We start from the raw sequence: 27,381 nt of genomic DNA on the forward strand, positions 1-27,381 counted from the left end.
TTCCCCTCGGCTCTAAAAAATATGCAACAGCATAAAAACCTTTAAAGGATACCCGGCGAAGTAACATGTGACATGATGAGATAGACATGTGTATGTTCATTTTTTTCTTTCTCTGCCTGAAAGAGTTAAATATCAGGTATGCAAGTGGCTGACTCAGTCCTGACTCAGACAGGAAGTGACTACAGTGTGACCCTCACTGATAAGAAATTCCCTTTTTTATCTCTTTCTTGCCCTTAGAAGACATTTTCTGCTAGGAAAGTGTTTTATAGTTGGAATTTCTAATCAGTGAGGGTCACACTGTAGTCACTTCCTGTCTGAGTCAGGACTGAGTCAGCCACTTACATACCTGATATTTAACTCTTTCAGGCAGAGAAAGAAAAAAAGGAACACAGCATAGTTATTTGTGTGCTAGGCACTGTACATACTCATGTCTATCTCATCATGTCACATGTCACTTCGGGTATCCTTTAAAGAAAAACATTCCTTTGTGACAGCTGATACAAATCCTACAATAAATCTGCAGTGTGTCTAATTCCTGATTTCATGGAAGTAGACATAGGGTTAGCATCCCGTGTTTATGAATTAACTGCTCTGCCAAGGCAGCCAGCTGATATGGCTGAGAGATCCTGATATGGCTGAGAGATCAATTTACAGTTGTGGTTAGTCACAGATGAGGAGGATTAGACAGGCTAAACTCTCTAAATACCTACAGGGTGCATTTCTCTAGGTTCTCCTTCTGTCCTGTGCAAAGAGTTCAGGTCCACTTTAAGTTTATCATTTTTCTAGTACGGTGTTTCTAGATGTGATGGTTACAGCAAGTGCAGATACCTTAAGAAAGCAGATCTCGGCTAAGGAAGCAGCTGTTTCCTATCACAGCCAGACAAAGTAGTCATTTTATCTTAGCAGCTCATGAAAGTGCCTCAGCACTTCTGTGAGTCACTTTGGAGAGAATAAAGGCTATGGCTGAGAACTGCAGGAGAGCAGCTATAAATCTATCTGGATGTAAACACAGCTCTGCAGAGTGGTTTGATAAGGAGAGGGAAGATCACACACTGGAAGAGCAGATGTTTAACCAGAGCCAAAGAGGAAAAGTGAGGCCCAGAGGAGAAAGGGAAGCATGGCTGGAGACACTACTGTATACAAGGGTTGTTTTTTTAGATCATAATAATTTAAAGTTAGAAAGTAGCCTAAGCCAACTAATGTATATTCTACAATGACAGACAAAGATTTAGCAGGTTGGGGGTAGCGTATACTTACAATCTACTCCAGATCTACAACAATAACAACAAAACATTTGTAAAGTGCTTTTCTCCCATAGGACCCAAAGCACATAAGCTTGTCTCAGATCACTACATCGTGATGTGTACTGAGGGCAAAAGTCATGTGATCATAAATGCCAGACTAAACAGGTGGCTTTTCAGTTTTGATTTAAACGTGTCAAGGGTTGGAGCTGTCTTGAATTAAGCTTGGCAATGATTTCCACAGGGTAGGGGCAGCATGACAGAAATCTCTGGTTTCAAAGGTTCTTAGTTGGACTCTGGTGGTCAAGTTATTGGATCCTTTTGATCTGAGGTTGTGGTTGGTGGGACGCAGTTGCAACAAAATCCTTCAGGTATCAGGGGCGTTGCTAGGACCCCAAAGAGATCCGGGGCACTCCAGCCAGAAAATGGCAAAAATCTATTAACCCTTCGCACTCTTGCATGCAAATGTTCAAACAAATGCATTCACAGATTCACTCATCCAGGCACCACTGTTATCCCTACAGCTAAGTTAAAAGCCGGGGTCTTAGTTCACAGAAGAATGCATTCTTATGCTTAGTCACCTATACTGCGCAGAAGTACCCAGGTAAACATAGGTGTCCTAACTCTGGCCCTGTAACATGCATAGTGCAGACATGCAAACACATTCATTGCATCAAACCTATCAATGGATTAGGAGCACACATCCTGACGTCCTCTCCTGGGACAGACAGTGCATCTTACCAATCGGGATTAGGAGCACACATCCAGCCAGAAAATGGGTATGGACATGCACCAGAATGTGGGTGTCGTTATGGGTGGAGCCATATTTACGTGAACTTATCAGAGGTCTAAGTAGGCCTGCCCAGAATAATGTTGGATGAAGCCCGCTCTGCATTAATACAAAATTGCAGCATAACACATAAATAGGCAGTGTCACTTAAACATAACTAGGCAGAGTTACCTGGATTCTGTGCTGGCTGGTCTGGCTTTCTGCTGGGTTAGCTGGCCTGCGGTCAGTCCCCCCATAGCATTCCCTGACCACCACAGCTCCCAGCATGCCCCCATAAAGGCATTGCAGCGCCCATCATGGCACCACAGCACCCACTATCCCCACACAGAGGCACCACAGCACCTAGAATATCCCCAATTGATGCACCACAGCTCCCAGCATGCTCACCATTGAGGCACCAAAGATCACTGGAGTACATCCGGGGCACCCCAGAATAGATCCAGGGCCCAGGCCGTGTAGGGCGTTGAATGTTAGCATGCAAATTTAGAAAAGGATTCTGCATTTTATAAGTAGCCAATGCAGTGAGCAATGAATTGCGCTGTAAGTCATCACATGAACATGAACCAGTATTGGTGATGTCTCAACCCACGCGTCAACTAGGTATGTGTTTGTATTTGTATTGCTGGATGTCCTGATGTTCTCATGTGTCTGTATTTGTGTGAGCAGCATTTGTCAGGCACCCTGCTCTTGGCATGCTGGAAAATGTATGCGCTGGATCAGAGGTGTGACAGGGAACAGGGTTATTATTATTATTATTTAGTATTTATATAGCGCCGACATATTACGCAGCGCTGTACAGTGTATATATATATGTATATCTTGTCACTAACTGTCCCTCAAAGAAGCTCACAATCTAATCCCTACCATTGCCATATGTCTATATTATGTAGTGTAAGTACTGTAGTCTAGGGCCAATTTTTAGGGGGAGCCAATTAACTTATCTGTATGTTTTTGGAATGTGGGAGGAAACCGGAGTGCCCGGAGGAAACCCACGCAGACACGGAGAGAACATACAAACTCTTTGCAGATAGTGCCCTGGCCGGGATTCGAACCAGGGACCCAGTGCTGCAAGGCGAGAGAGCTAACCACTACGCCACCGTGCTGCCCAGGGTTGGGTGGTAACCCCCTCGGTATCTTTTCTCTGTATTTTTCAGATACCATTCCACCAGAACCTTCACGTCTCTCAAGAAACCCTTCTATCATTGGCGTAGCTAAGGAGCTGTGGGCCCCAATGCAAGTTTTACAAGTTTTATTTCTATAAATAACAATTGATACGGCACACCAAAACCTGCCAACTACAGTGTCAGAGGTGCAAGAAGGGGATGGGGAGCAGTTTGTTAATAACTACCTCTACCTCTATTCAAAGTATCTATAGAAGTGATTATTATGAGCACTGGACCAATGGAGAGCTAATACTGTAGTTGAGGGTGGGCCCGTCAGGGCCCCAATGACCCCAATGCGGTCACAACCTCTGCAACCCCTATTGCTACGCCCCTGCCTCCTATCATCTAACCTGGTCACCTATTCTCTCTTTTTATATCTAGGACTTCTCACCAGTGACACCTTTCCTTTGGAATGCTCTCCCACAGCTTGTCCATCATGCTCCAAGCCTGGAAACTTTCAAACACACTTCTTCAAACAAGCTTATAATTTGTCACAATGAGATATTTATGATCACTGCCTCATCTGCTAGCCCATTCATCTCCACACCTGGGCCCATATGCAATTCACTTTTTCTCCTAGGTTTTCTCCTAGGAGATCATTTTTCATCTTCTGGTTAAGTTAAAGAAAATCTGTTTAAGTTAAAGAATCTCCCCTGGGAGTTATTCACCTCGGGTGGGGGAAGCCCCCAGATACTATTGAGGCTTCCCTTGTCCTCCTCGGTCCCACGGCGGCAACGAAAATCCTCCCGGAGCGGCGACGATGTAAATATTTACCTCCGTGGCTCCAGCGCAGGCGCAGTATCCGTTCTTCCCATGCAGATAGGCGGAAATAGCCGATCTCCGTCGGGCCGCTCTACTGCGCAGTAGAGCGGACCCGACGGAGATCGGCTATTTCCGCCTATCTCCGTCAGAAGAGCCGCAACAGCGCCCCCGCTGGAGACAGGAAAGGTAAATATTGCGCAGGCCGACAAATTGTTGCCTGTGTGGTCTGGGGGCTGCAGCGAGACCGCCGCGGGACACAGGAGGGCGGGGGAAGCCTCGATAGTGTCCAGAGGCTTCCCCCTACTAAGGTGAGTACCCCCCAGGGGAACTTTTTCTCATTACAGGTTTTCTTTAAGGTTTCAGCACTTTGCAATTGACAAAGTATCAAAAAGCAGAAGAAAAATGATTATCAAAATTATTTTTAGTATTTTCTTGCTTGCTGGTGGCTTTAAATGCATTTTATGCACACGGTGTGATCATATCACCTAGGAGAAAACTCAGGAAAAAAAGTGAATTGCATATGGCCCCTGGCGTCTGTCTCCATCCTACTACCATCTAGATTGTAAGCTTGCAAGGTAAGGGTTCTTCCCCTCATGTATCTTCTGCTGTACTTTATCAAATGTATCTATCAAATTAAAGGGAATCTGAAGTGAAAATAAACTTATGATATAATGAATTGTATGTGTAGTGCAGCTAAGAAATAAAACATTATTAGCACAGATATGAGTCTAATATTGTTTCCAGTACAGGAAGAGTTAAGAAACTCCAGTTGTTATCTATGAGTCACTGATCTCTCCGACTTTCAAAGTTGCAGAGAGCTCTGTCTTCTGAAGCTTATTATCTCAATTGTCTGTCACTGTATTTTGTTTTTTACTGCAGAGTAAAGATTAAAAGTTCATTAGCCTGCTCTGTGAAATCATTTAGAACGCTAAGTTTAATGTGTAAACTGCAAATATTAGAGAATGATGCAATGTTAAAAAATAAATAAATGAAAATAAAAATATGACACTATTTTCTTTGCTACAAATGTTCTATTAATTATCCGTACTACACATACAATTTATTATATCATAATTTTTTTTCACTTCAGTGTCACTTTGACATGTACTAGAATTGCTGATGTCTTAAACCACACATAAACTATGTATGGATTTGTACATGTGTTGCTGGATGTTCTGATTGTACTGTGTTTTAAACCATTTATGTTTAAACTTCCTGTCGGGACAGGAAGAAGTGAAGCCAGCCGGAGCCCAGCGCAGAGAAGGGACAGTGGGGACACGCGCCAGCGGAACAGGTAATGTATTGCCGCTAGCGTTGGTCGTCGGACATTTGAACGCTGCTATCGAAGCACTCCCCACCCACCGGCGATCGAGCGAAATCTTCTGCACGGACAGATAGACGGGAACGATGGATTTCGGACGGAAAACGGTCGTTCGGGTAGCGTTTGCGCATCGATTTCACAGCAGATTTGATCACAGTGATCGAATCTGCTGTCTATCGGCGGGAAAACATTTAAGTGTATGGGCACCATTATACTGTATATGTTACAGGCAAAGTACAAAATTCAGGCATTCTATAGAATGCCTGACCATTTTAGGCAAAGTACGAAATGAGTGTTTCTGTTACGTACTTTGCCAAGGCATTCAATAGAATGCCTAAGACAGGTTCAGCAAAGTGCGAAATGTCTGTTTTTTGTTACGTACTTTGTCTCTCTCCTCTCCTGTTATGTCTGCAGCTCTCTTTCTCTTCCTTAATTTAGTTTTTCAGTTGTGCTCTCTTGTCTGTGCCTCTGCTTTGCTTTGTCAGTCTTACCAGTGGCTGGTCTCTTCTTTAGTCTTTGCCTCACACAAAAAACAAACAAAAAAATCATGCTTATTTCTTGCTGCAAGTAGAGCATTGTCATGACTCCAAACGTATTATTATATTTTTTTTTGCTGCATCATGGCTTTTCAGGCTCCTCCCCCTCACTAGCCTTCGACTGCCAAAACCCAACTGCCATCCAAGCCCCCCCCCTGCACACGATGTCCCGGCTTTTCTCCCCTCTTTCCTGCTCATGGGTTCCCCCATGGCAACACCCGAAGGCTCCTTCACAGCAGCACTTTCCACAAACAGTAAATATCAGCATGCATGCATGCACCCATCATCATCATCCCTAGCCTCCTCCATGACAGCATAGGTATTGCAGCTGCTACAGTCAAAGTGTGAAAAAAAAAAGCAGGCATTCTGTAGAGAACCGAGTATTCTACACTTTGCCTGAACGACTTCAGGCATTCTATAGAATGCCTAGGCAAAGTACGTAACAAAACAGACATTTCGCACTTTGCCTAATTGCTTCAGGCATTCTGTAAAATGGCGTATTTCGTACTTTGCCTCTAACACATATACTCGAATATAAGCCGACTCGCGTAAGTGATTGACTCGCATATAATCCCCCTCCACAGTAGCCAGATGTTTCCCCAGTACAAGACAGCCCCCCCCCCTTCCCATAGCCAGATGTGCCCCAGGATCATACAGCTGTGTCTTAAGTGGCCACTAGAGGGTGTCATAGATATTAGACACAGCTATTGCCATACAGGAAGAATCCGCGATCATTGCACCGCTGACATGTTGCTCGCATGCTCTGCTCCACAAGCCAGAGGACACAGGTGGTCTTGAGCAGCACACTCTGCACACCATGTTGCAGGGGATGGGGGACATGGACACAGTAGGGAGGAAGTCGGCAAGAGTAGGATCTATAGTGCACAATCCTTACACTCCTCTGCCAGTTACAAAACCTGCTCCAACATGTGTTCTGCTAAACTGACTCGCATATAAGCCGAGGGGTCAACTTTTCAGCACAATTTTTATGCCGAAAAATTAAGCTTACACATGAGTGTATAAGGTATTTGTTTTATCCTCATCTGGCGCATCTGTTTATACAATTATCCTATATTTGAGTCGACCCCTGATGGAGGTGTGTTTACCCCCTTTTATTTATGTATATCTACTGAGAACAGCATCTGAGTGGGGTCGGGTCTAATCTCCCCAACTGCAAATACAGTGGTTGCCTTAGCGGCAACCTACTGTTGTGAGTATATTTTCTACTTTCCTAATAAGCACACTATTGGGGCTCTCGTTTTCTTTTGTTTTTCAAAATATTAAACTGAGGTTGGTTGCAGTGATCCCATGGCAGGAGAGCCTGCCGTCGGATCACCTCACCGCATAAATCCGGCTCATAGGACCCTGTGTCACAGTGTGGTGAATATATACAGTGTATATATATATATATATATATATATATATATATATATATATATATATATATATATATATATATACACCTGTCCCCTGCTCAGTGACGTACTCCTTGCTGGGTGGGAAGTACATCACTGGGATTCCTGTCGGTCCATGCCTGTGCAGCGCACCACATTCCCACTCACTGCATCGCCTATTGACTAGCATTACTGCATGATCTCTGCAGTAGGCACAGTTCAAGCGTTAACGTTCTGCAGACCTTGGGAAGGCATTGCATCAATTTGGATACTTCTGTTGCACCGCGTTGCATTGCGTCCACTATGGAAGTCTCCACTCCATAGACGTACATGTCCCTTGCAACAAGCTGCGGCGGGGGAGAGTACCGCTTATGCAACGCATGGCATCTAGTGTGCAAGGGTCCTCAAACTTTTTCAAAAACATTTTTGATCTTGTGTAAGTCATACAACTTTTGTATGAATGCACCAGGTAGTTTGTTAAATCTCCAACACAGGCCATTTGTAGAATTATATATTTTGCCTAACTTCATGGTGGTTAAATCCTAGCATTGCTATGAAATAGTAAAGATCTTGAAATTACTTGTCTAAAGGGTTTTTCCAAGACAGATCTCCTGAGACCAACCACTGAGTCTTTTTACAAACCTGACTTTAGAGAGTATCTTCTTGCACTTAGTAGTTTTATATTTATTTATTTATTTTATTTATTTGTTGTATTTATAAAGCGCCAACATATTACGCAGCGCTGGACATTAATTTAGGTTACAGACAATATTTAGGGGTGACAAACAGCAATATGACAATTAGAGTTGGGCCGAACGGTTCACCGGCGAACGTGGTTCGCGCGAACTTAGGTGGTTCGCGTGCGGGTACCGCACGCGAACGTTTTGCGGAAGAAGTTCGGTTCGCCCCATAATGCACCTGAGGGTCAACTTTGACCCTCTACATCACAGTCAGCAGGCCCAGTGTAGCCAATTAGGCTACACTAGCCCCTGGAGCCCCACCCCCCTTATATAAGGCAGGCAGCGGCGGCCATTACGGCCACTCGTGTGCCTGCATTAGTGAGAGTAGGGCGAGCTGCTGCAGTCTCTCATATAGGGAAAGATTAGTTAGGCTTAACTTCTTCCTGGCTGCATACCTGTTCAGTGAGCCCTCAGCCCACTGCATACCTGTACTGTGATCCTGCCACTGCATACCTGTTCAGTGATCCTGCCACTGCATACCTGTTCTGTGAACCCACCCACCACCACTGCATACCTGTTCAGTGATCCTGCCACTGCATACCTGTTCTGTGAACCCACCCACCACTGCATACCTGTTCAGTGATCCTGCTGCCACTGCATACCTGTTCTGTGAACCCACCCACCACTGCATACCTGTTCAGTGATCCTGCCACTGCATACTTGTTCTGTGAACCCACCCACCACCACTGCATACCTGTTCAGTGATCCTGCCACTGCATACCTGTTCTGTGAACCCACCACTGCATACCTGTTCTGTGAACCCACCCACCACTGCATACCTGTTCAGTGATCCTGCTGCCACTGCATACCTGTTCTGTGAACCCACCACTGCATACCTGTTCAGTGAACCCGCCACTGCATACCTGTTCTGTTCAGTGGACCCGCCACTGTATACCTGTTTAGTGAACCCGCCACTGCATACCTGTTCTGTTCAGTGGAGTTTGGTGTGTCAGTGTGAAGCAGTACCTTAATTACACTACCTGATTGATGTATACACATGCAAGATGTTTTAAAGCACTTTAGGCCTGTCATTTAGCATTCAATGTGATTTCTGCCCTTAAAACGCTGCTTTTCGTCAAATCCAGATTTTTCCCGGGGACTTTTGGCTTGTATCCCACTCCGCCATGCCCCCCTCCAGGTGTTAGACCCCTTGAAACATCTTTTCCATCACTTTTGTGGCCAGCATAATAATTTTTTTTTTTCAAAGTTCGCATCCCCATTGAAGTCTATTGCGGTTCGCGAACTTTAACGCGAACCGAACCTTCCGCGGAAGTTCGCGAACCCAGTTCGCGAACCTAAAATCGGAGGTTCGGCCCAACTCTAATGACAATACAGGAATACAAGAAAACCAGATCACACAGCACAGTATGAGTACAAGGTAATGCTTAGTCACTGGATGGGAGCATGGAGATTAGGCAAGTTAGGTTCACTCAAATGCATAGCATGGGTGCACAGTAATAGAGGTGCATGATCAGGTAGGCCACAAAAGGAGTGAGGACCCTGCCCAAAGGCTTACAATCTAGAGGGAGAGGTAGGGACACGAGAGGTAGGGGACCAGAGTTCGGCTGTGGGTTTAGAGCAATTGTGAGGGGTGGTAGGCAAAAGTGAAAAGGTGAGTTTTGAGGGCCTTCTTGAAGGTGTTGAAGGAGGGGGCTGCCCTAATGGGTGGAGGTAGGGAGTTCCATAGTGTCGGAGCGGCTCTTGAGAAGTCTTGTAGGCGTGCATGGGACTGGGTGATGCGGGGGACGGTCAGGCGAAGTTCATTGGAGGAGCGGAGTGAGCGGCTTGGTGTGTATCTCTGAGTAAGATCAGAAATGTAGGTTGGACAGGTTTTGTGGATGGATTTGTAGGTCAGACACAATATCTTGAATCTGATTCTGGACTGGATAGGAAGCCAGTGGAGGGATTCACGGAGGGGAGCCGCCCTGGTGGAGCGATGGGAGGAGTGGATAATTCTGGCAGCCGCATTCATGATGGACTGCAGTGGGGCTATTCGGGTCTTAGGGAGTCCAGACAGAAGGGCATTGCAGTAGTCGAGGCGGGAAATTATGAGGGCATGGATGAGGAGTTTGGTGGTGGCAGGGGTCAGGAAAGGGCGAATCTTACAGATGTTACGAAGGTGGAAGTTGCAGGACTTTGTGAGGTTTTGGATGTGGGGAGTGAAGGAGAGTGCGGAGTCCAGGGTGACACCCAGACAGCGGGCTTGAGAGGTAGGGTGAATAGTAGTGTGGTTAACATATGTGGTTTTATATGTACTTAGTCAAGGAACAAACTGTGTCCTAGTTTAAATTTTGAGTTCAAATGAGGTAACCGTGATGTGTTAGCCTTTAGGCAAATCTTGTAATTAGTTGTTTATTTCCAGGTAAGTTCCAATGTCAGGGTTGCACATTTTGCATAACTCTAACCCAGTGTTATTGTTTTAACATTGCTTTCATTTTTATACCGTATTTATATAGCAGAAAATCTGAGTAATTAAAGAAGGCTAAGTAATCATTTGGAGCTTTTTGTCTAGGAGGTTTTCTACTGGTTCACTTATTGGGTACATTTTTATTAAAAAATGAAAATTTGAGTTTCCACTCTGAAGCTACACTCCACCCTGGAGACACTTCCCTCCAGCTTGGTCAACTCCTCTCACTCTCGCATCCAGGACTTCTTACGAGTGGCCCCTCACCTTTGGAACTCTCCTCACGGCCTGTCCATCGTGCTCCAAGCCTGGGAATCTTCAAACATACTCTAAAAAACACACCTTTTCAGACAAGACTATAAGTTCCTCTAGGTAGCATTGGAGGTTCACTGCCTCATCCACTATCCCCTATGTCTCCTTCCCTTTTGTTTCCACCCCACTACCCTCTAGATTTTAAAGAGGATCTGTAATATAAAAAAAAAAAACCTCTGGGGGATACTTACCTCTGGAGAAGGAAACCTCTGGATCCTAACAAGGCTTCCCCTGTTCTCCTTCGTTCCTCCGTTTGCCGGGACCCAAACAAAGTTTCCATTCATTAATTTAATGATCGGTGGCGGGAGCGGCAGAAATGAGCAAGCGGGAGGCAGCACGGCAACCCGGTCAGAGAATGATCACTGTTTTTGAACAAAAACAGTGATAATTCTCGCCGGACAAGTACGGATTGGCTCAGGAGACTCCTGTCCCCTGCCACCAATCCCCCCTGACGCTATCAGCATCGCGATCACATGACTGGGGCTGTAGCAGCACCTGTTGCAGAAGTGAGGCTCACGTCCCTGTGGCTAAAGTGGTTAAGAAGGTGATTTATTTAGTATTCCAACTAGTTAATTTTCTCTGAATTTTTTGATAAAAGTAGTAGTATTTAGATATGCATAACTAGACTAGTTTCTTTATGATTTTGATTCCTAGGGAGGGTATGTAGTCATCCATTTCTGAAATTTAATGTACTACATATGTTAGACATTTGCAACATTTGACCAATTCTAATATTCCAAAATTGTGCCTTACTTGAGTTAATTAAAGCCTCTTAGAAATGTACAAGTCCTGACTCCCACAGGGATTGGTACTTTATCACCCAGGCCAGGGAACATTTCAGGGAGGAGTGCTGTAGAAACACGTCATTAGCATACAGACTAGTGACGTGTCTGTTTCTATGGATGGGCGAAGATGGACAACGCGGGTCACATGGTGGCAGAGCTTTTGGCCGATGGGTTGAGGAGGAGAACAATGTGCATGGGGGTTTGTCAGGCGTCGGACGTTGCTAGCGATCCAGCATGGGATTACTAATGGTGGTGAATATTAGATCATACTTGGCTGCTAATTTTTTATACTCTTTATCATCTCTATAAATACCTTGCAAAAAGTAAAGGGAGAAGGGACAACCTTGTCTTCGAGGATGCCCATGTACAGGACTCCGCATGTGCAATAGACCATGACTGATCAAGTTGGCAAGCTTTCAGAGGGACACAGCAGAGAGGTACGGGATGAGACCAAGGGACCTGCAGGGCTACCAGAGTCTGGAAAAAGCCCCAAGTAAGTAAAACTTAAACTTATGGTTCACTTTAAGGGAAGCAGTAGATTTGGGCGCATGAGACAAGTGGACAAAAAGGGCGCCCCATTCACTTTCATTATAAATATCGTTTAATGGGCGCTGAACGGGGAAAATAAGGCGCCGGAGATTTTTAAGGATTTATAACGGCGCCCGGAGATTTTTAAGGATTTATAACTATGTTTGTGATGATTTAAGTTTACAAAATGAGCCCGTGACGAATAACGTTTATGAAGATAATAAATCACTATTTCTAAAACATTTATAACACATTATTATCCACCCAAAAAAATAATTTACATTTTTTTTCTTTACATTCTTTATTTATTCATGTCTGTAAAACATTATTATCCATAGGGGGTTTGAGGTTTAGGCACCAACAGGGGGGTCTTAGGTTTAGGCACCTACAGGGGGGTCTTAGGTTTAGGCACTAACAGGGGGGTCTTAGGTTTAGGCACCAACAGGGGGGTCTTAGGTTTAGGCACCAACAGGGGGGTCTTAGGGTTAGGCACCTACAGGGGGGTCTTAGGGTTAGGCACCTACAGGGGGGTCTTAGGTTTAGGCACTAACAGGGGGGTCTTAGGGTTAGGCACCAACAGGGGGGTCTTAGGGTTAGGCACCAACAGGGGGGTCTTAGGGTTAGGCACCAACAGGGGGGTCTTAGGGTTAGGCACCAACAGGGGGTCTAGGGGTTAGGGATAGGTACAGGGAGGGTTTTTAATAAACGAAAATATAAGTTTCACTTTACAAACAGGGAAGATTAACGTTTTAAGAATTGCCGATCTCATACACATTATTTAGTGATTTATACATTTTTAAATCACTATTTATAAACGAAATTCTACACAATAATTTCTATAAACGATATTTCCATTTATCGTTTATACCACGCGCCCTTTTTTCCCGACGCCCTTTTCGTACGTACGCCACTTTAAGTGCTGGTTACTATGCCTTACCATTGGGGCATATAATCCTATTGCGGTGCGCTTCCAAAAAAAATAAAATGGTTTTCCCTGAATTCATATTTTCCCATGAGAATGATTAAGAGTCGTGTTTTCATTTTCACTCCAGATCCCTTCGTACTTTGATCTCTTTACATTTGTTCTTTTGTGGTTAACTTAGCTGGCACTGGCAGTTCTGCTTCTTTTTGCAATATCCCCTCAAGGGAGGTGTTGGGAGACACAATATTCAAAGTACTCTGCACTTTCAGATAATACATGAATATTGTATGCGTATGCGGTAAAGTCACATGTCCATTATACTGTTAGAACTGGCAGGTGATGTCTTTTTCTAGTGCTCAATTATTAATGCAACATAGTTTCCACTGCAAAAACGAGGCTCATAAAGCAAACCTGTAGGAGGCAGAAGTTAGATACAGTACTTACCTCGGCAAACGGGAAGACACTTGATCCTTCAGAGCAGGCCTGGGCAAAGTTTAAGCGGCCCGGGTCGCTGGCTGCGGACCGCGGGTCGCATTCCTTTTTTTAATCTTCCTCCTGGCTAGTGACACACTGTCAGGACATGCTAGCATCCTGATGGAGTGTTATGTGATGTTGCTGTGGCCATGAAGACCCAAAGCTGAAAGTGGCGATTAAGTCAGTTAACCCTCTTCTTATCGCCTGCAACTCTGCAGCAAGGGAGGGAGGAGAAGAATCCAGTCACCCAGCGACGGGTCGAATTCACACCGCATTCAGGCCATAGTTTGCCCAGTGCTGCTCCCGGAGGCTTTCACTGTCCCCCTCCACCTCACTGTTCCAACGGTGCAACCTTCTAAAGCCTGTTAACAAACCCTTGTTTGTCAACATGGGAGATCTCTTGATCTTCCATAGACTTCCCATATCCTCCTGCAGACCACTGTTCGATGCCAGGACCCCCAGGAAGCTGAAGGCCATGCTCCCGTATGTGAACAATCGTGGCTGCACTGTGCAGGCATAGGGTGGCTTTCATTTGGGCAGTGGCACATGAAGTAGTAGCATGTGAACAGGTGAAGCCCGTTCAGCTCCATGCTAGTGCACAGGTGACATCTGAGTCTGCACCGTGTGGCCAAGTTCGTTCACGTACGGGAGCGTGGTCACAACAAGTTTCCAGGGGGTAATGGTGTCCAGCGGTGGTCTGCAGGAGGACGTGGAAAGCTTCTGGAGGATGCAGAGACTTTGCATGTGGAAAAAAAAAGGGTTTGTTGACGGGCTTTGGAGGATGACTAATGAATTTTTAGTGGTATGCGTGGCTAGGGGTATGGTGAGCATGCCCGTTTCTAGGGCCGTGCAGGGCGTGCCGTCACCCTGAGCGCTGTTGGGAGGTGGGGGCGCTGTAATGGAGGGGGGAGCCGGAGCCACGAGGAGGGCAGCCCGACCTCTTTCTTCCTCTCCTCTCCCGGGCCGCACTCCGTGCTCCCCCCTCAGATGCAGAGCGAGCAGGCAGGAAGCGCTGTATACAACATACCTCCCTGCGTTCCAATCGCCGCTCTCTCGCTGCCGGTCTTCTCCTATCTGCATACACGCTGATACAAACGCTGCTTCCGGCTAAACAGGAAGCAGCGTTTGTATCAGCGTGTATGCAGATAGGAGAAGACCGGCGGCGAGAGAACGGCGATTGGAACGCAGGGAGGTATGTTGTATACAGCGCTTCCTGCCTGCTCGCTCTGCATCTGAGGGGGGAGCACGGAGGGCGGCCCGGGAGAGGAGAAGAGGGAGAGGTCGGGCTGCCCTCCCCTTGGCTCCGCCTCCCCAAACCATTATGGGGGTAGCTACCTATCTAACCTATACTGGGGGGCACCTACCTAATCTAACCTATACTGGGGGGCAGCTACCTAATCTAACCTACACTGGGGGGTACCTACCTAATCTAACCTATACTGGGGGGTACCTACCTAATCTAACCTATACTGGGGGGCACCTACCTAATCTAACCTATACTGGGGGGACCTATAGCTGGCTACCTATACTGGGGTACCTATTCTTGGCTACCTATACTGGGGGGACCTATACTAAGTGCAACTAGACCTGGCTAACCTATACTGCAGGCACCCATACCTTGCTCCGGGGGGGGGGGGGGGGTGCGGTGCATTTTACCCTAGAAACTGCACTGATGGTGAGGCTGTAATCTGAGGTGTGGTTGGATGAAATATCTTATTTATGACAGAGGAACACAGAACTAGGAAATGTCCCAGGATTTGGGTCTTTTTGCCTCCTATCATAGGAGTACTGTAATACCTCTCCCTAGTCCCACAGTGATGAAATATCTTCTGTTTCCATTTCATTCCTTTTGGTCAGCCCAGTCTAGCAGACTATAGGTTTTGCAATTTTGGTACAAGTAGTTGGCCATGCAGATTATAGGCCAGGAGGAGGGAAGAGAACTGTGTTGTTATACTGCCCCTCAGTGGCAGCTTCTTGAAACCCTACTTATCTCAGTTCAGGAAAAGGTACAGTATGAGCGAGTAATCAAGCGAAAAAGCCCCTCCGTTTCTGAAATAAAACAGAACTACTGTATTTTGCTCATAGCTTGTGTTTCTCAAGCATTTAAAAAAAAAATCCTGAGCACACAGTTTACCTTAATTAAGAGATGATTTTATGAGGTAGGTTTGTATTCATTCTCAGTATTGGAAACTGCAGCATGTCTAGTTTGCTTTGCTTTTTAGCACATTTTTTCTTACATCAACTTCAATGAAAATAGAGTGGCAAATCCATGGCAAATACTACCCAAATGTATTATAAATCATTTTAAGAGGTGGAGTGTATATAACAACCATCCATGGGCATTGCAGTCCGTGTCCATTTCATCACGATGCAGCTAAAGCCAAAAACTCCATGGTTTGAAGAGATCCAAGCAGCTTTTTTCCTGCAGTTTGTCCTGGTTTCTAATAGCTGTAGAAGCTTTTTCTCCTGAGTTTGCCCCAGGTGATATTTTGACAACTTGTCATAAAATGCGTTTTAAGCCACCAGCAAGCAAGAAAGTACTCAAAATAAATTTGATAGTACTTTTTTTTACCAACTTTAGGGTACTTTTTCAATTGTACAATGCTGAAAATTTAGTTTAAAAAGAAGATGAAAATGATCTCCTAGAAGATAACTCAGGTGAAAAAATTGATTGCATATGGGTGCTTGTCCGGGATAAATAAGAGCAGGGAGAAGGGGAGGGGGGCAGCTTCTACAGCTATTAGAAACCAGGACAAACTGCAGAAAAAAAGCTGCTTGGATCTCTTCAAACCATGGAGTATTTGGCTTTAGCTGCATCATGATGAACTGGACACGGACTGCTTGCTGATGGCTTAAAGAGAACTCGGGGTGGGGTTCTCATAACAAAATCCCCATACAGAGGTTGGCTCTGCCTATAGAGCCCAGCCTCTGTTGCTAATCAGATCCCCCCTATATCCCTTCTGCACTCAGCCAGACCCCATAAATTACAGCCGCGCTGCCTACACGCTAACGTCAGTCTCCGCTCTCCCCCACCTCCTGTAGCGCTCCGGTCCCGCCCACGTCCCTTCCCTCCACGCTGATTGGAGGGAAGGGATGCGGGCGGGGACCGGAGCTCTGCAGGAGGCGGAGGGAGCGCCTAGACTGACGTTAGGAAGGTAAACACAGCCGCACAGCGCGGCTGTTATTTATGGGGTCTGGCTGAGTGCAGGAGGGATTTAGGGGGGATCTGATTAGCAACAGAGGCTGGGCTCGATAGGCAGAGCCAGCCTCTGTATGGGGATTTTGTTGTGAGAACCCCGCCTCGGGTTCTCTTTAAAAGACATTTTATGACAAGTTGTGAAAATATCACCTAGGAGAAAACTTAGGAAAAAATGTGACTTGCATATGGGCCAAGGTGTGAATCTAATCAAGTGTAACTTCTCTAAACTGTTGGAAGTGCAGTTAACTATCCCCGCTGATGAAAGCTTTTGTTTGCTCATTGCTACTACTAATTACAGCAGTCCTTATCTGCCTGCTCTTTCTGTGGATGGCAGGCCATAGATGTAGGGCAATAAAAGCTTTTAACAAACATTTAAATATAAAAAGAAGAGGTAGAATTGAGGGTTTTTTTGTAATGAGCCATATTGTTAGCATGTATATTTAATGTGCTATTGAGATGCTCTGGGAGCTAAAAATGGTGCTCGGTCCACTTTAATGCAGTGGGGTTGATTGGAGAACTGTGAAGAACACTGGAGAGCATGAGTGTTCCACCAAACTTGGTCTGGATTTTTATAGGCATAGTGGCTATTGGCTAAGTAGCTAGCTCCTGCCTCACAGCACTAGAGTTCTAGGTTCATATTACTGAGTGGGAAAACACTTGTGTGAGACATATCAGCAGGGCCGGATTTCTGGCAAGGCCAGCCTAGGCCAAGGACTAGGGCGACAGAATTTATGCCTTTTTGGGGGCGGCTGAGGATCAGTAAAGTGTTTGCAAACTGAAGGGCAGAGAGTAAATGACTAGCGTCTGTATAGTCTTGCCGCCCGCGGCAGCTTGCATTCACCCCAGAGTCCTCCCTGCTCTCCTCCTTCACACTCTGCACACTCCGGCCGCCCTGCATTCAGCATGTATTGGCTAGCGCTAGTAGCAGGCGGCCGGGCGGAGCCTGGACAGGCAGACGGGCTCTCTCGCACCTGGCTGAAAATAAAACGGCTGCTCCGCTCTCCCGTGGCTGCGTTACCCACAGCAGCAGAGCTGGTGACAAAGCTTTATTGTGTGCGCCCTGTCAGCAGCCAATCGCAGCCCTTACATCCTCCGGGAGTCCAATAGGGTGGCTTGGGGGAGTGGCTTAGCCTGAACTGTTATACACTGGCTGGTGGTGGGTGGGCGTCATGTGACATGACTCATGTGGCGACAATGGGGAACCTTTCGAAGACTAATGGCCAGGCTTTGATGACTGAGAGGCAGCGAGAAGCAACAACGGACACAGCCAGCCAGGCAACGCACATCATTTTGCCTGGCTGCAGCTCCCAGTCCCAGTCCTGCTAAGGAGCCAGGGCTGCCAGCGGTACAAGATCAAAAGCTCCAAAGGGGTAATTACGAAATAGATAAGATCTTTAACACTGACTTGTACGCCATTAGATTAGGTAGCTTCAGTACACGGAAGATAAGATGATTGCCAGTTACTGCTGAATGTTTCTCAGCCTATGTCCAGCTGACTGATTTATTGCCCATTCTGTCACTAGTCCACATGTGTAACGGATCCTTCCCTTCTCATCACATTCTCTCTTGCTCTCTTTTGCTTTCTGTAATGATCGGTGTAACACAGAGAGGGTCTGATTACCGGTGATCTGCAGTATCACCGAAAATGCAGATATATACCCCATTATTGATGATCTGCAGTATCACCGATAATCAGATATATCTCTAACCTCTGGACACCAGAGACAAGAGAGTGTTAGGTGCGACAGTAATACTTTGAGGACTGCACCTCAGAAGTAGGTACAGAAGCAGTAAGGAATACTGCACAGAAGTATGTTCCTTCCGTTAGCCTAGACTCTCCTGGGGGAGGAGCTAGGCTGAGAGTAGGAAGGACAGAGAGTGAGTGACACCAGTGAGGGGCTGTCACTAACAGATCTGGGAACTGCCTCTAATAGTAAGGCCAGTTCTCGAGGTCGGGCAAGCCAGGTCGTTAACACACAGACAGATAAGGTACAGATTCAGGAGACAGATACGGAATCCAATGGACAGGCAGAGTTTGGCAATGGAGTATCAGAATAGCAAGGTACAGAATCAGGAGGCAGATACAGAGTCCAGGAACGAGCAGAGTTTGGCAACAGGATATCAGAATAGCAAGGTACAGAATCAGAGATCAGAGGAATGGTCAGGCAGGCAGAAGGTCATAACAAATAATACAATTCAATATTCCTAAGCTAAGGTGTGAGCTCCTTGATCATCAACACCTTTGGAAACTGAACTAGAACACAGATACTGACAAGGGCTGAGTGCTACCACGTAGTGATCGCAACGCCAGACATCAGAGAAATGACCAGCACCCAGTATATATACTATAGCACTCACCAGCGCCACCCCTAAGTGCTGGACCAATGAACACTGGTGAAAATGTCAGCTGACCAGCTTGGTCAGCTGACTCTCCTCTGGCTGTCATATAAACTCTGCCTCTCAGCACGCGCGCGCGTCCTTCTGAACCTGTGTGGGCTATCAGTCCCAGCCACACCAGTCATGTTTTGCAATGTACAACTATATAGGGAAAAAGGGGCAAACCAATTGTCCCTAATTACTTGTCCATCTTACCCACACTGAAGATAGTGGGCGGGGCAAAACCCAAACACAGTTAACTACCAACATATCATACAAAATTACGGGTTATCAGCCACCTTAATGTGCCAAGTATCAAAATTTTATTAATAGGGGAAAGGGGACATGGTGAATCTTCAATAATATACACATATAAAAAGAACACTCATGATTCAATAATTAAAATTGCATATGCAAAAGCTAGTATAGCCATCAAACCAGCAATAGACAATACATATTCCAGTTCAGTATAGCATATATATGGAAAATATCTCACACTTGCATACTCCAAACACCCCGCGCTCGCATACTGGTGCCCTGTGAATATAATATTTGATGGGGGCCCCCCTTAGATATTCCACACTCCAGTGAGAACTCCAGGCAATAGCCACAGTTAATGGAATAGCATAATCGCCTCACTATGTCTCCATATAGTCGGGGCCAACATGGCATATATCCTAGGAGTGATGACAATTCACATATCCACATAGGGGAAATAAAGGATGGGTCTCACCAATCACAGATACTGGCGTTTCTTTGGCGTTTCTTTGGCATTTCCGGTACACAGGATACGGTTTCTCTCACTGCTCATAAGGCTGCTTGGACAAGTGCAGAGCCGTCCTTATCATCTACTCCCCACAGCGATCAAGCTACCCCACGCTGGGTGCGATACAGTCAGCTGTCTCCCTCCAGCGAGACCATCAGCGGGAGGATCAACCGGACACGAGACGCCAAGCACTCATCAGCGCGAAAGCGTGGCTGGAAGCTCAAGCTGCGTGGCTCCGCCCACCGACGGTTCGCGTCATGTGTGACGCTTCATCAGGGTGTGGCTTCAGCATACGGCCATGTGATTAAGAACAGTCTAAAGGCCCGCCCTCTCTCCGCACTCGAATCATAGCCTCATGATCTACGGGCGGCTGGATAGGCTGACAGCCATACACAGATGTGTCAATCTTAAATCGGCATTTGCACAGGACAGGCGTGCCAGTTCTTAAAGAGGCCAACAGAGGCGTTGCTAATTCATATCACGGAAGAAGGAAGGACACGTAAACGCTCTACAAACGACACATAAACAGCAGGTACTTGACCAAATAGGGCTCCACCTCATGCAATAAAGTGATGCAGCTATTGACAGATCCGCACAGTTCATGAATCCACAATCCATCCATTATAGGGCAAATCACAATGGGGGGAGATCCATGCAGTTCATAAGTCCACAATCCATCTACTATAGACTATATTCTGGGTAAATCACAACAGGAGAACAAAAATGGACACGAACCCCCCCACTGTTCTTTATTATTTTTGATTATTTGTTTTTTAGGGCACCTATTTCACATGGCACCCATCTTTCATTGCGGGTTCATACATAGCCCAACTGCTCAATCATACGTCGGATCCGCAGAAATGGGGTTAAATCCAGTTCTGCATTTAGACCAAGTGGTGCCACAGTCTTTAATTTAAAGATCCAAGATGCTTAAGTTCCTTGCAGTATAATAGTTCATCAAAATCTCCCCTCCTAGTGGACACCTTTAGCCTATATATGCCCTTAACTAGAGTGCCTGTCAAATCATTGCTGTGACATTCTCTGTAATGATCATATATACCTCCTATTGTTTTACCTCCCTTGATTTTACAGAAATGTTCCAACACCCGTTCTTTCATGGCCCTTTTTGTCTTGCCAATGTATTTGAGCCTGCACAGGCACTGTATGTTTTGCAATGTATCTGCTGACTCGGGCGCGGGACCCGCCGCGCTGCTCTGCAAGCAAGCGGCGGCCTCCCCGCGTCCAACCACACTGTCATTAACATTGTCATGCGCGCAATCTGCCGCATCTAACGCGGAATCCACCGCTCTGCCCATGCGGCATGCGGCGGTTTCTCCGCGTTGTGCCGCCATGTTGGACGCGGAAACAGCCGCCTCACTCTGAGCACTTGCGGCGGCTTTTCCGCGTTTCCTCACACTTTCCTTTTTAGTTCATCTCCTCTTCCTCATTTTGTTTCCTCTCTGTTTTAATATCCCATCTTGTTCTCTTTCTCTCTCTCTTGTCCTTCCTTCCTCTTTCCCCTTTCCTCTTTCTCTCTTGCATTTGACTGTCCTCAGAAGAGCTCACAATCTAATACCTACCATAGTCTAATGTCCTACCATATTATTATTATGTATTTATATAGCACTGACATCTTATGCAGCACTTTACAGAGTACATAGTCATGTCACTGACTGTCCTCAGGGAAGCTCACAATCTAATCCTACCATAGTCATAGTGCAATGTCCTACCATATCTATATATATAATAGAGTAAGTGCCTCAACCTTCAAACAAGAAGAAGAAGTAGCGCCCCGCCCCCAGGGCCGGTCCAAGCAAGAAGAAGGGGCTGGTCCAAGCAAGAAGAAGAAGTAGTGTCCTATCAAACCAAGGGCAAAAAGGGATAATTTGCATATTCAGTAGCAGTGCATTGTGGGTAACCACAAATGTTCACTTATGGCTGAATTATTGCAGATTTGCTTCTGTTTTAAGAAGGAAAATTACACCAAGATTTTCTTTTTTTTAGTAGAAGGTCTTTTTGGTCCCTTTTATCCACCTATACATTCTTAGTAGCTTGGGTCACCCTGAGCTGCTTGGTTACTCTGTTGTACTGGTCCAAGCCCTATCTCATGCAGCCATATCAATCCCTGGTAAGTACTGATGAGGACTAAATGTCTGAAACAGGCTGTCACATGTTGGGTTGATATGACTGTGTAAAACTTAAAGCTATAGGCTTGCTTGGCTTACTAAGGGTGAAAAGGAATATTTTGCATATTTAGTAGCGGTGCATTGTGGGTAATCACAAATGTTCACTTAGGCCTGGTGCACACCAAAAACCGCTAGCAGATCCGCAAAATGCTAGCAGATTTTGAAACGCTTTTTCTTATTTTTCTGTAGCGTTTCACCTAGCATTTTGCAGTTTTGTGAAGCGTTTTTGGTGTAGTAGATTTCAGATATTGTTACAGTAAAGCTGTTACTGAACAGCTTCTGTAACAAAAACGTCTGCAAAACCGCTCTGAACTGCCGTTTTTCAGAGCGGTTTGCGTTTTTCCTATTCTTAACATTGAGGCAGAAACGCATCCACAATCCAAAAAATGCCTCACCCCGGGAGTATGCGTTTCTGCAAAACGCCTCCCGCTCTGGTGTGAACCACCCCATTGAGATACATTGACCAAGCGGATCCGCAGCCGCAAGCGGCTGCAGAAACGCTGAAAAAGCCGCTTGGTGTGCACCAGCCCTTAAGAAGGCAAATTACACCAAGCTTTGATATTTTTAGTAGAAGGTCTTTTTGGTCCCTTTTATCCACTAGAGATGCGAAGTTCAGATCTTTTCAATGATTCGGATGGTTTGAACCGGATCATTGAAAAGATCTTTGATCCAAATCTCTGATCATTTTACTAGGGAAGCATTGGGGGGGGGGGGGGGGGGGGGGGGGGGGGTGAAACGACTAGCAGGACAGGACTTTCCCTGCAGTGGACAGACAAAGAAGGGGAGGGGGGTGGACAGACAAAGAAGGGGAGGGGTGGACAGACAGAGAAGGGGAGGGTGGATGGACGGACAGAGAAGGGGAGAGGGGTGGACAGATAGAGAAGGCTGATGGTGGACAGAGACGGGCAGGGAGTGAACAGAAGGGAGGAGGTGAACGAAGAGGGGTGAGCAGAGAGCAGAAATGTTTTTTTGTACACAATACCCAATTGCAATCATATGCTTTACATATATTTCACCTATATGTTCATCTGTATACTCTGAATGCAAACGTCTCACAGTGAAAGAAAGCATTCCCCTTTTCTCACCTCCAACACATCATAAATTTAGGGAGAAGATAAGTGCAGCTGTATAGAGTGCAGGAGGATCATATTGCACAGCAATCACAGTGCCTGTGTTCCAAGCTGTCTGCAGAGTTACTGAGCTGTGCTTCTCAGCCAAAAGTTTCCCATTTGTTCACAACTACAACAGACAGCCTATAATCAGCAGCACATTGCAGCCAGTAGTGTGCTCCACACATATCTGGCAGTGGCACCCATGTCCCCTCTCCCAACTACCTGTCCCTGCAAGGCTGGCTGGCTCCCCTCCAACTGAGCGATCCATCTCCGCTCTGCTTCCAGGACCCCGGTGCCCGCTGAGAGAGGGGGGCATGCCGCTCCTGGCTCCACCCCTTTTGATCCGAATCTGTTCATTTTGATGATCCGGATGATTCGACTCACAAAAGAGATTCGGATCAAAGATCCGAATCGTTCATGATCCGGACAACACTATTATCCACCTATACATGCCGAGTGGTTTGGGTCACCCTGAGCTGCTTGGTTACTCTGTTGTACTGGTCCAAGCCCTATCTCATACAGCCATATCAATCCTTGCCATGTACAGATGAGGACCAAAAGTCTGAAACAGGCTGTCACAAGTGGGTTTGATATGGCTGTGTAAAATTTAAAGCTATAGGCTTGCTATACACCAACTAAGGGTTACTAAGGGTGAAAAGGAATTATTTGCATATTTAGTAGCAGTGCATTATGGGTAACCACAAATGTTCACTTATAGCTGAATTATTGCAGATTTCCTTCTGTTTTAGGAAGGCAAATTACACCAAGTTTTGCTTTTCTTAGTAGTAGGTCTTTTTGGTCCCTTTTATCCCCCTATACATTCTGAGTGGTTTGGGTCACCCTGAGCTTCTTGGTTACTCTGTTGTACTGGTCCAAGCCCTATCTCATACAGCTGTATCAATCCCTGCCATGTGCTGATGAGGACCAAAAGTCTGAAACAGGCTTTCTACATGTGGGTTTGGTATGACTGTGTAAAATGTAAAGCTATATGCTTGCTATACACCAGTGGCTCTGGATGCTTGCTTGGCTTAGCAAGGGAGAAAAGGGGTAATTTGCATATTTAGCAACAGTGCATTGTGGATAACCACAAATATTCACTTATAGCTGAATTATTGCAGATTCCCCTCTGTTTTAAAAAGGCAAATTACACCAATACAGTGTGCGGCATTGCAGGAAGTGACGACAGTGGAACGCACGATGGAACACGGAAGAGGTGAATCATCCCCGCCCGCTGCCTCTTACTAATAGTGGCGGCTGCTACTGTGCTTAAGCAGGAGGGGGAGGTTCCTGCTGAGCTTAAGTGGGAGGTAGAGCACACATGGGAGACCCAGTTTAGGGGGGGTCTGACCCCCCGCCCCGCCGCTGTGCCCAATACCCCCTTCCTGCCCTCTACCCTCTTATGCGGCGTATGCTACGCCGCGGGTCGGCTAGTTATTATATATTTATATAGCACTGACATCTTCTGCAGCACTTTATAGCGTACATAGTCATGTCACTGACTGTCTTCAGGGAAGCTCACAATCTAATCCTACCATAGTCATAGTGTAATGTCCTACCATATTATTATATATTTATATAGCACTGACATCTTCTGCAGCACTTTACGGGAGTACATAGTCATGTCAATGACTGTCCTAAGGGAAGCTCACAATCTAATCCTACCATAGTCATAGTGTAATGTCAGTGCTATATAAATACGTAAAAATATGGTAGGACATTACACTATGACTATGGTAGGATTAGATTGTGAGCTTCCCTGAGGACAGTCAGTGACATGACTATGTACTCTGTAAAGTGCTGCAGAAGATGTCAGTGCTATATAAATATATAATAATATGGTAGGACATTACACTATGACTATGGTAGGATTAGATTGTGAGCTTCCCTGAGGACAGCCAGTGACATGACTATGTACTCTGTAAAGTGCTGCAGAAGATGTCAGTGCTATATAAATACGTAATAATATGGTAGGACATCTTCTGCAGCACTTTACAAAGTACATAGTCATGTCACTGGCTGTCCTCAGGGAAGCTCACAATCTAATCCTACCATAGTCATAGTGTAATGTCCTACCATATTTTTACGTATTTATATAGCACGGTTATCTTCTGAGACACATAACAGACATGTCACTGACTGTCCTCAGTGCAGCTCACAATTGGTGATATGATATTGTGTGCTTGAAGGAAAGGGGGGGGCGCTTTGCTGATTGATGGCCTAGGGCGTTAAAAAGTACAAATCCGGCCCTGCTTGCGGGCTCACCTGCTACTTACAAGGCATAATAAAATATCCAAATACTGTAAATGTATTTTCATTTGTGATATTTTATTAAAGCACACCTTAACTGAAAATAAATGGATAAGATAAGCAATTATATCTATAGTTCTCCTGCTAAATAATAATCCTAACATTTGTATAGTGATTTTCTCCTGTCGGACTGAAAGCTTTCAAGAGCTGCAGCCACTGGGACGCACTCAAGAGGCCATCCTGCAATGTTAGGGGGTCTTGCCTTAAACTCGTTACTGAATAGGTATAGGACTTTCCTGGAGTCCCATCAACTTATTTTGTGTTTAAATGCTGACCATGTTAATTTAATGTTTTCCTAATCTCAACTGAATGACATTGGGCTTGATTTACTAAGAGGTGCTAACCTACTTACCACGTCTAAAGTCTTTAGGCGTGCTAACCAGGGTGCTAAGTAGGTTAGCACCGTTTTTCTCAATCAGATCGTGCGCTAAGTACCGCGCGCAAAGCTTTGCGCGCTCAAAGTCCTATGCGCGCGCTAAGTCCCGTAGGCTTTAGTGGGCACTTCGCGCGGAGCGCCCTGCGCTCTGTGCAGTGCGCGCGCAAAACTTTGCGCGCTGTACTTTGCGCACGATCACTACTTCTCACATTTCAACTGAGTTTAGACGTGCTAAGGGCCAGTGCTAAAGTTAGCACCGTTTTGTAAATCGAGCCCATAGTCTGTTAAATGTTTTACAACTCCCATCTTGAACTTTTCACCTTTTTTGTTTTTTTGTTCCATGCACACAGAAGTGTTTCTCTGCCATGCAAGAGTTTTCTGGGCTGTAATTAGTTGATAGAGAGAAAAATGCTACAGCCAGTAGTCATTTACATACCAGAATTCTTAACCCTTACGGTGAGAAAAAAAAAGAAATACAGACTAGTTCTTTACATACTACGAGTTTATCTCATAATGTAACTTCAGGTACATTTAACAATTTATTTTTTTTATTAAACCCTAATAAATAAATAAGTCAATACACAAAGAAAAAGGATTTTTGTAAGAGACTGTGCTAGACTTGAAATTGTTTGCTGCGCTCTCCCAGGTGCCAATGAGTGCCTTTGTTAAACTTGAAAACTTTTCCTTTACTCTCCCAGGTGTCAATGAAACAGATACATTCATTTATTACAGTAATTAAAGCGGTTTAAAACTCTGACAAAATATTCAACAAAAATGTGTTTTCCTACTTTTTATAACCCATACAATTATCATATTTGCTTTTGTGCACAAGTATTATAATTCATTTATAAATTATAACTTCCCAAAGTTCAGTTTATTTACTTTGAAAGCTGCTGGGGCATTTTATTCATAACTGTTGTAATTCTGTTTTAAATGCAACCATCAGTGATTTCTGACCTATGTTTCACTCCAGGACTAATTAGCATAAGTTTCTGCACAGCCAGAGAATGTTTACTTAATTGTGTCAAGTAAAGAATGTATACAGAAGATAAGCTTATCACCAGTTCGAATGTGGCAGCCCCTGCAGGAGAAAAAGTCAGTCCTGTGATGTAACCCTTTAAATGCTGTTTTACTAAAAATAAAACATTGTGTTAGTGTAACGATTGGTGTCAGCAACCAGAGAGAGAATCTGATTCTTGGCGATCTGCAGTATCCCCAAGAATACAGATATACCTGATTATTGGGGATCTGCAGAATCGCCAATAATCAAATATGTCTAACCTCTAGACACCTGAATGTGTAAGGGCCCTTTTCCACTAGCGCGTTTGCGCTAGCTGAATCGCAAAACCGCAAACCGCTAGCGATTTTACAATCGCTACGGTTTGCTTTTTAACATAGGAATCGCGGTAGGTCATTTCCACTACCGCGATTCCTTTTTTACTTGATCGCGATCGCGCCGCGGAGCGACTTTTGCCGCGATTTTGCTATGCAGTGCATAGCATAGCAAAATCGCGGCCGCAAACGTCGGGAAAACGGCGGAATTGCGATTCAGCAATCGCTAGCGTTCAGCGCGAACGCTAGCGACTGCTAGTGGAAAAGGGCCCTAAGTGTTTTGGTGCAACAGTAACCTTTGGACCACCGGGGTAGCAGGTGGTCCAATAAGTAGAGAAGACTCTACTACTGCAGT

At 45.4% G+C, this 27,381-nt stretch overlaps 1 protein-coding gene across 1 annotated transcript in view; it reads left to right on the top strand.

Moving 5' to 3' along the window:
• Positions 1-11,721: 11,721 nt before the first annotated feature.
• Positions 11,722-27,381, top strand: part of ANKRD55 (ankyrin repeat domain 55) — a 186,319-nt gene continuing 170,659 nt past the window's right edge. Inside the window, exon 1 of the mRNA XM_068271836.1 lies at positions 11,722-11,941. Coding sequence (XP_068127937.1) covers positions 11,893-11,941 — 49 coding nt within the window. The 5' untranslated portion in view covers positions 11,722-11,892. The remainder of the gene's footprint in view (positions 11,942-27,381) is intronic.

The sequence above is a fragment of the Hyperolius riggenbachi genome, chromosome 1, assembly GCF_040937935.1.
Source record: "Hyperolius riggenbachi isolate aHypRig1 chromosome 1, aHypRig1.pri, whole genome shotgun sequence".
In the NCBI taxonomy this organism is placed as follows: Eukaryota; Metazoa; Chordata; class Amphibia; order Anura; family Hyperoliidae; genus Hyperolius; species Hyperolius riggenbachi.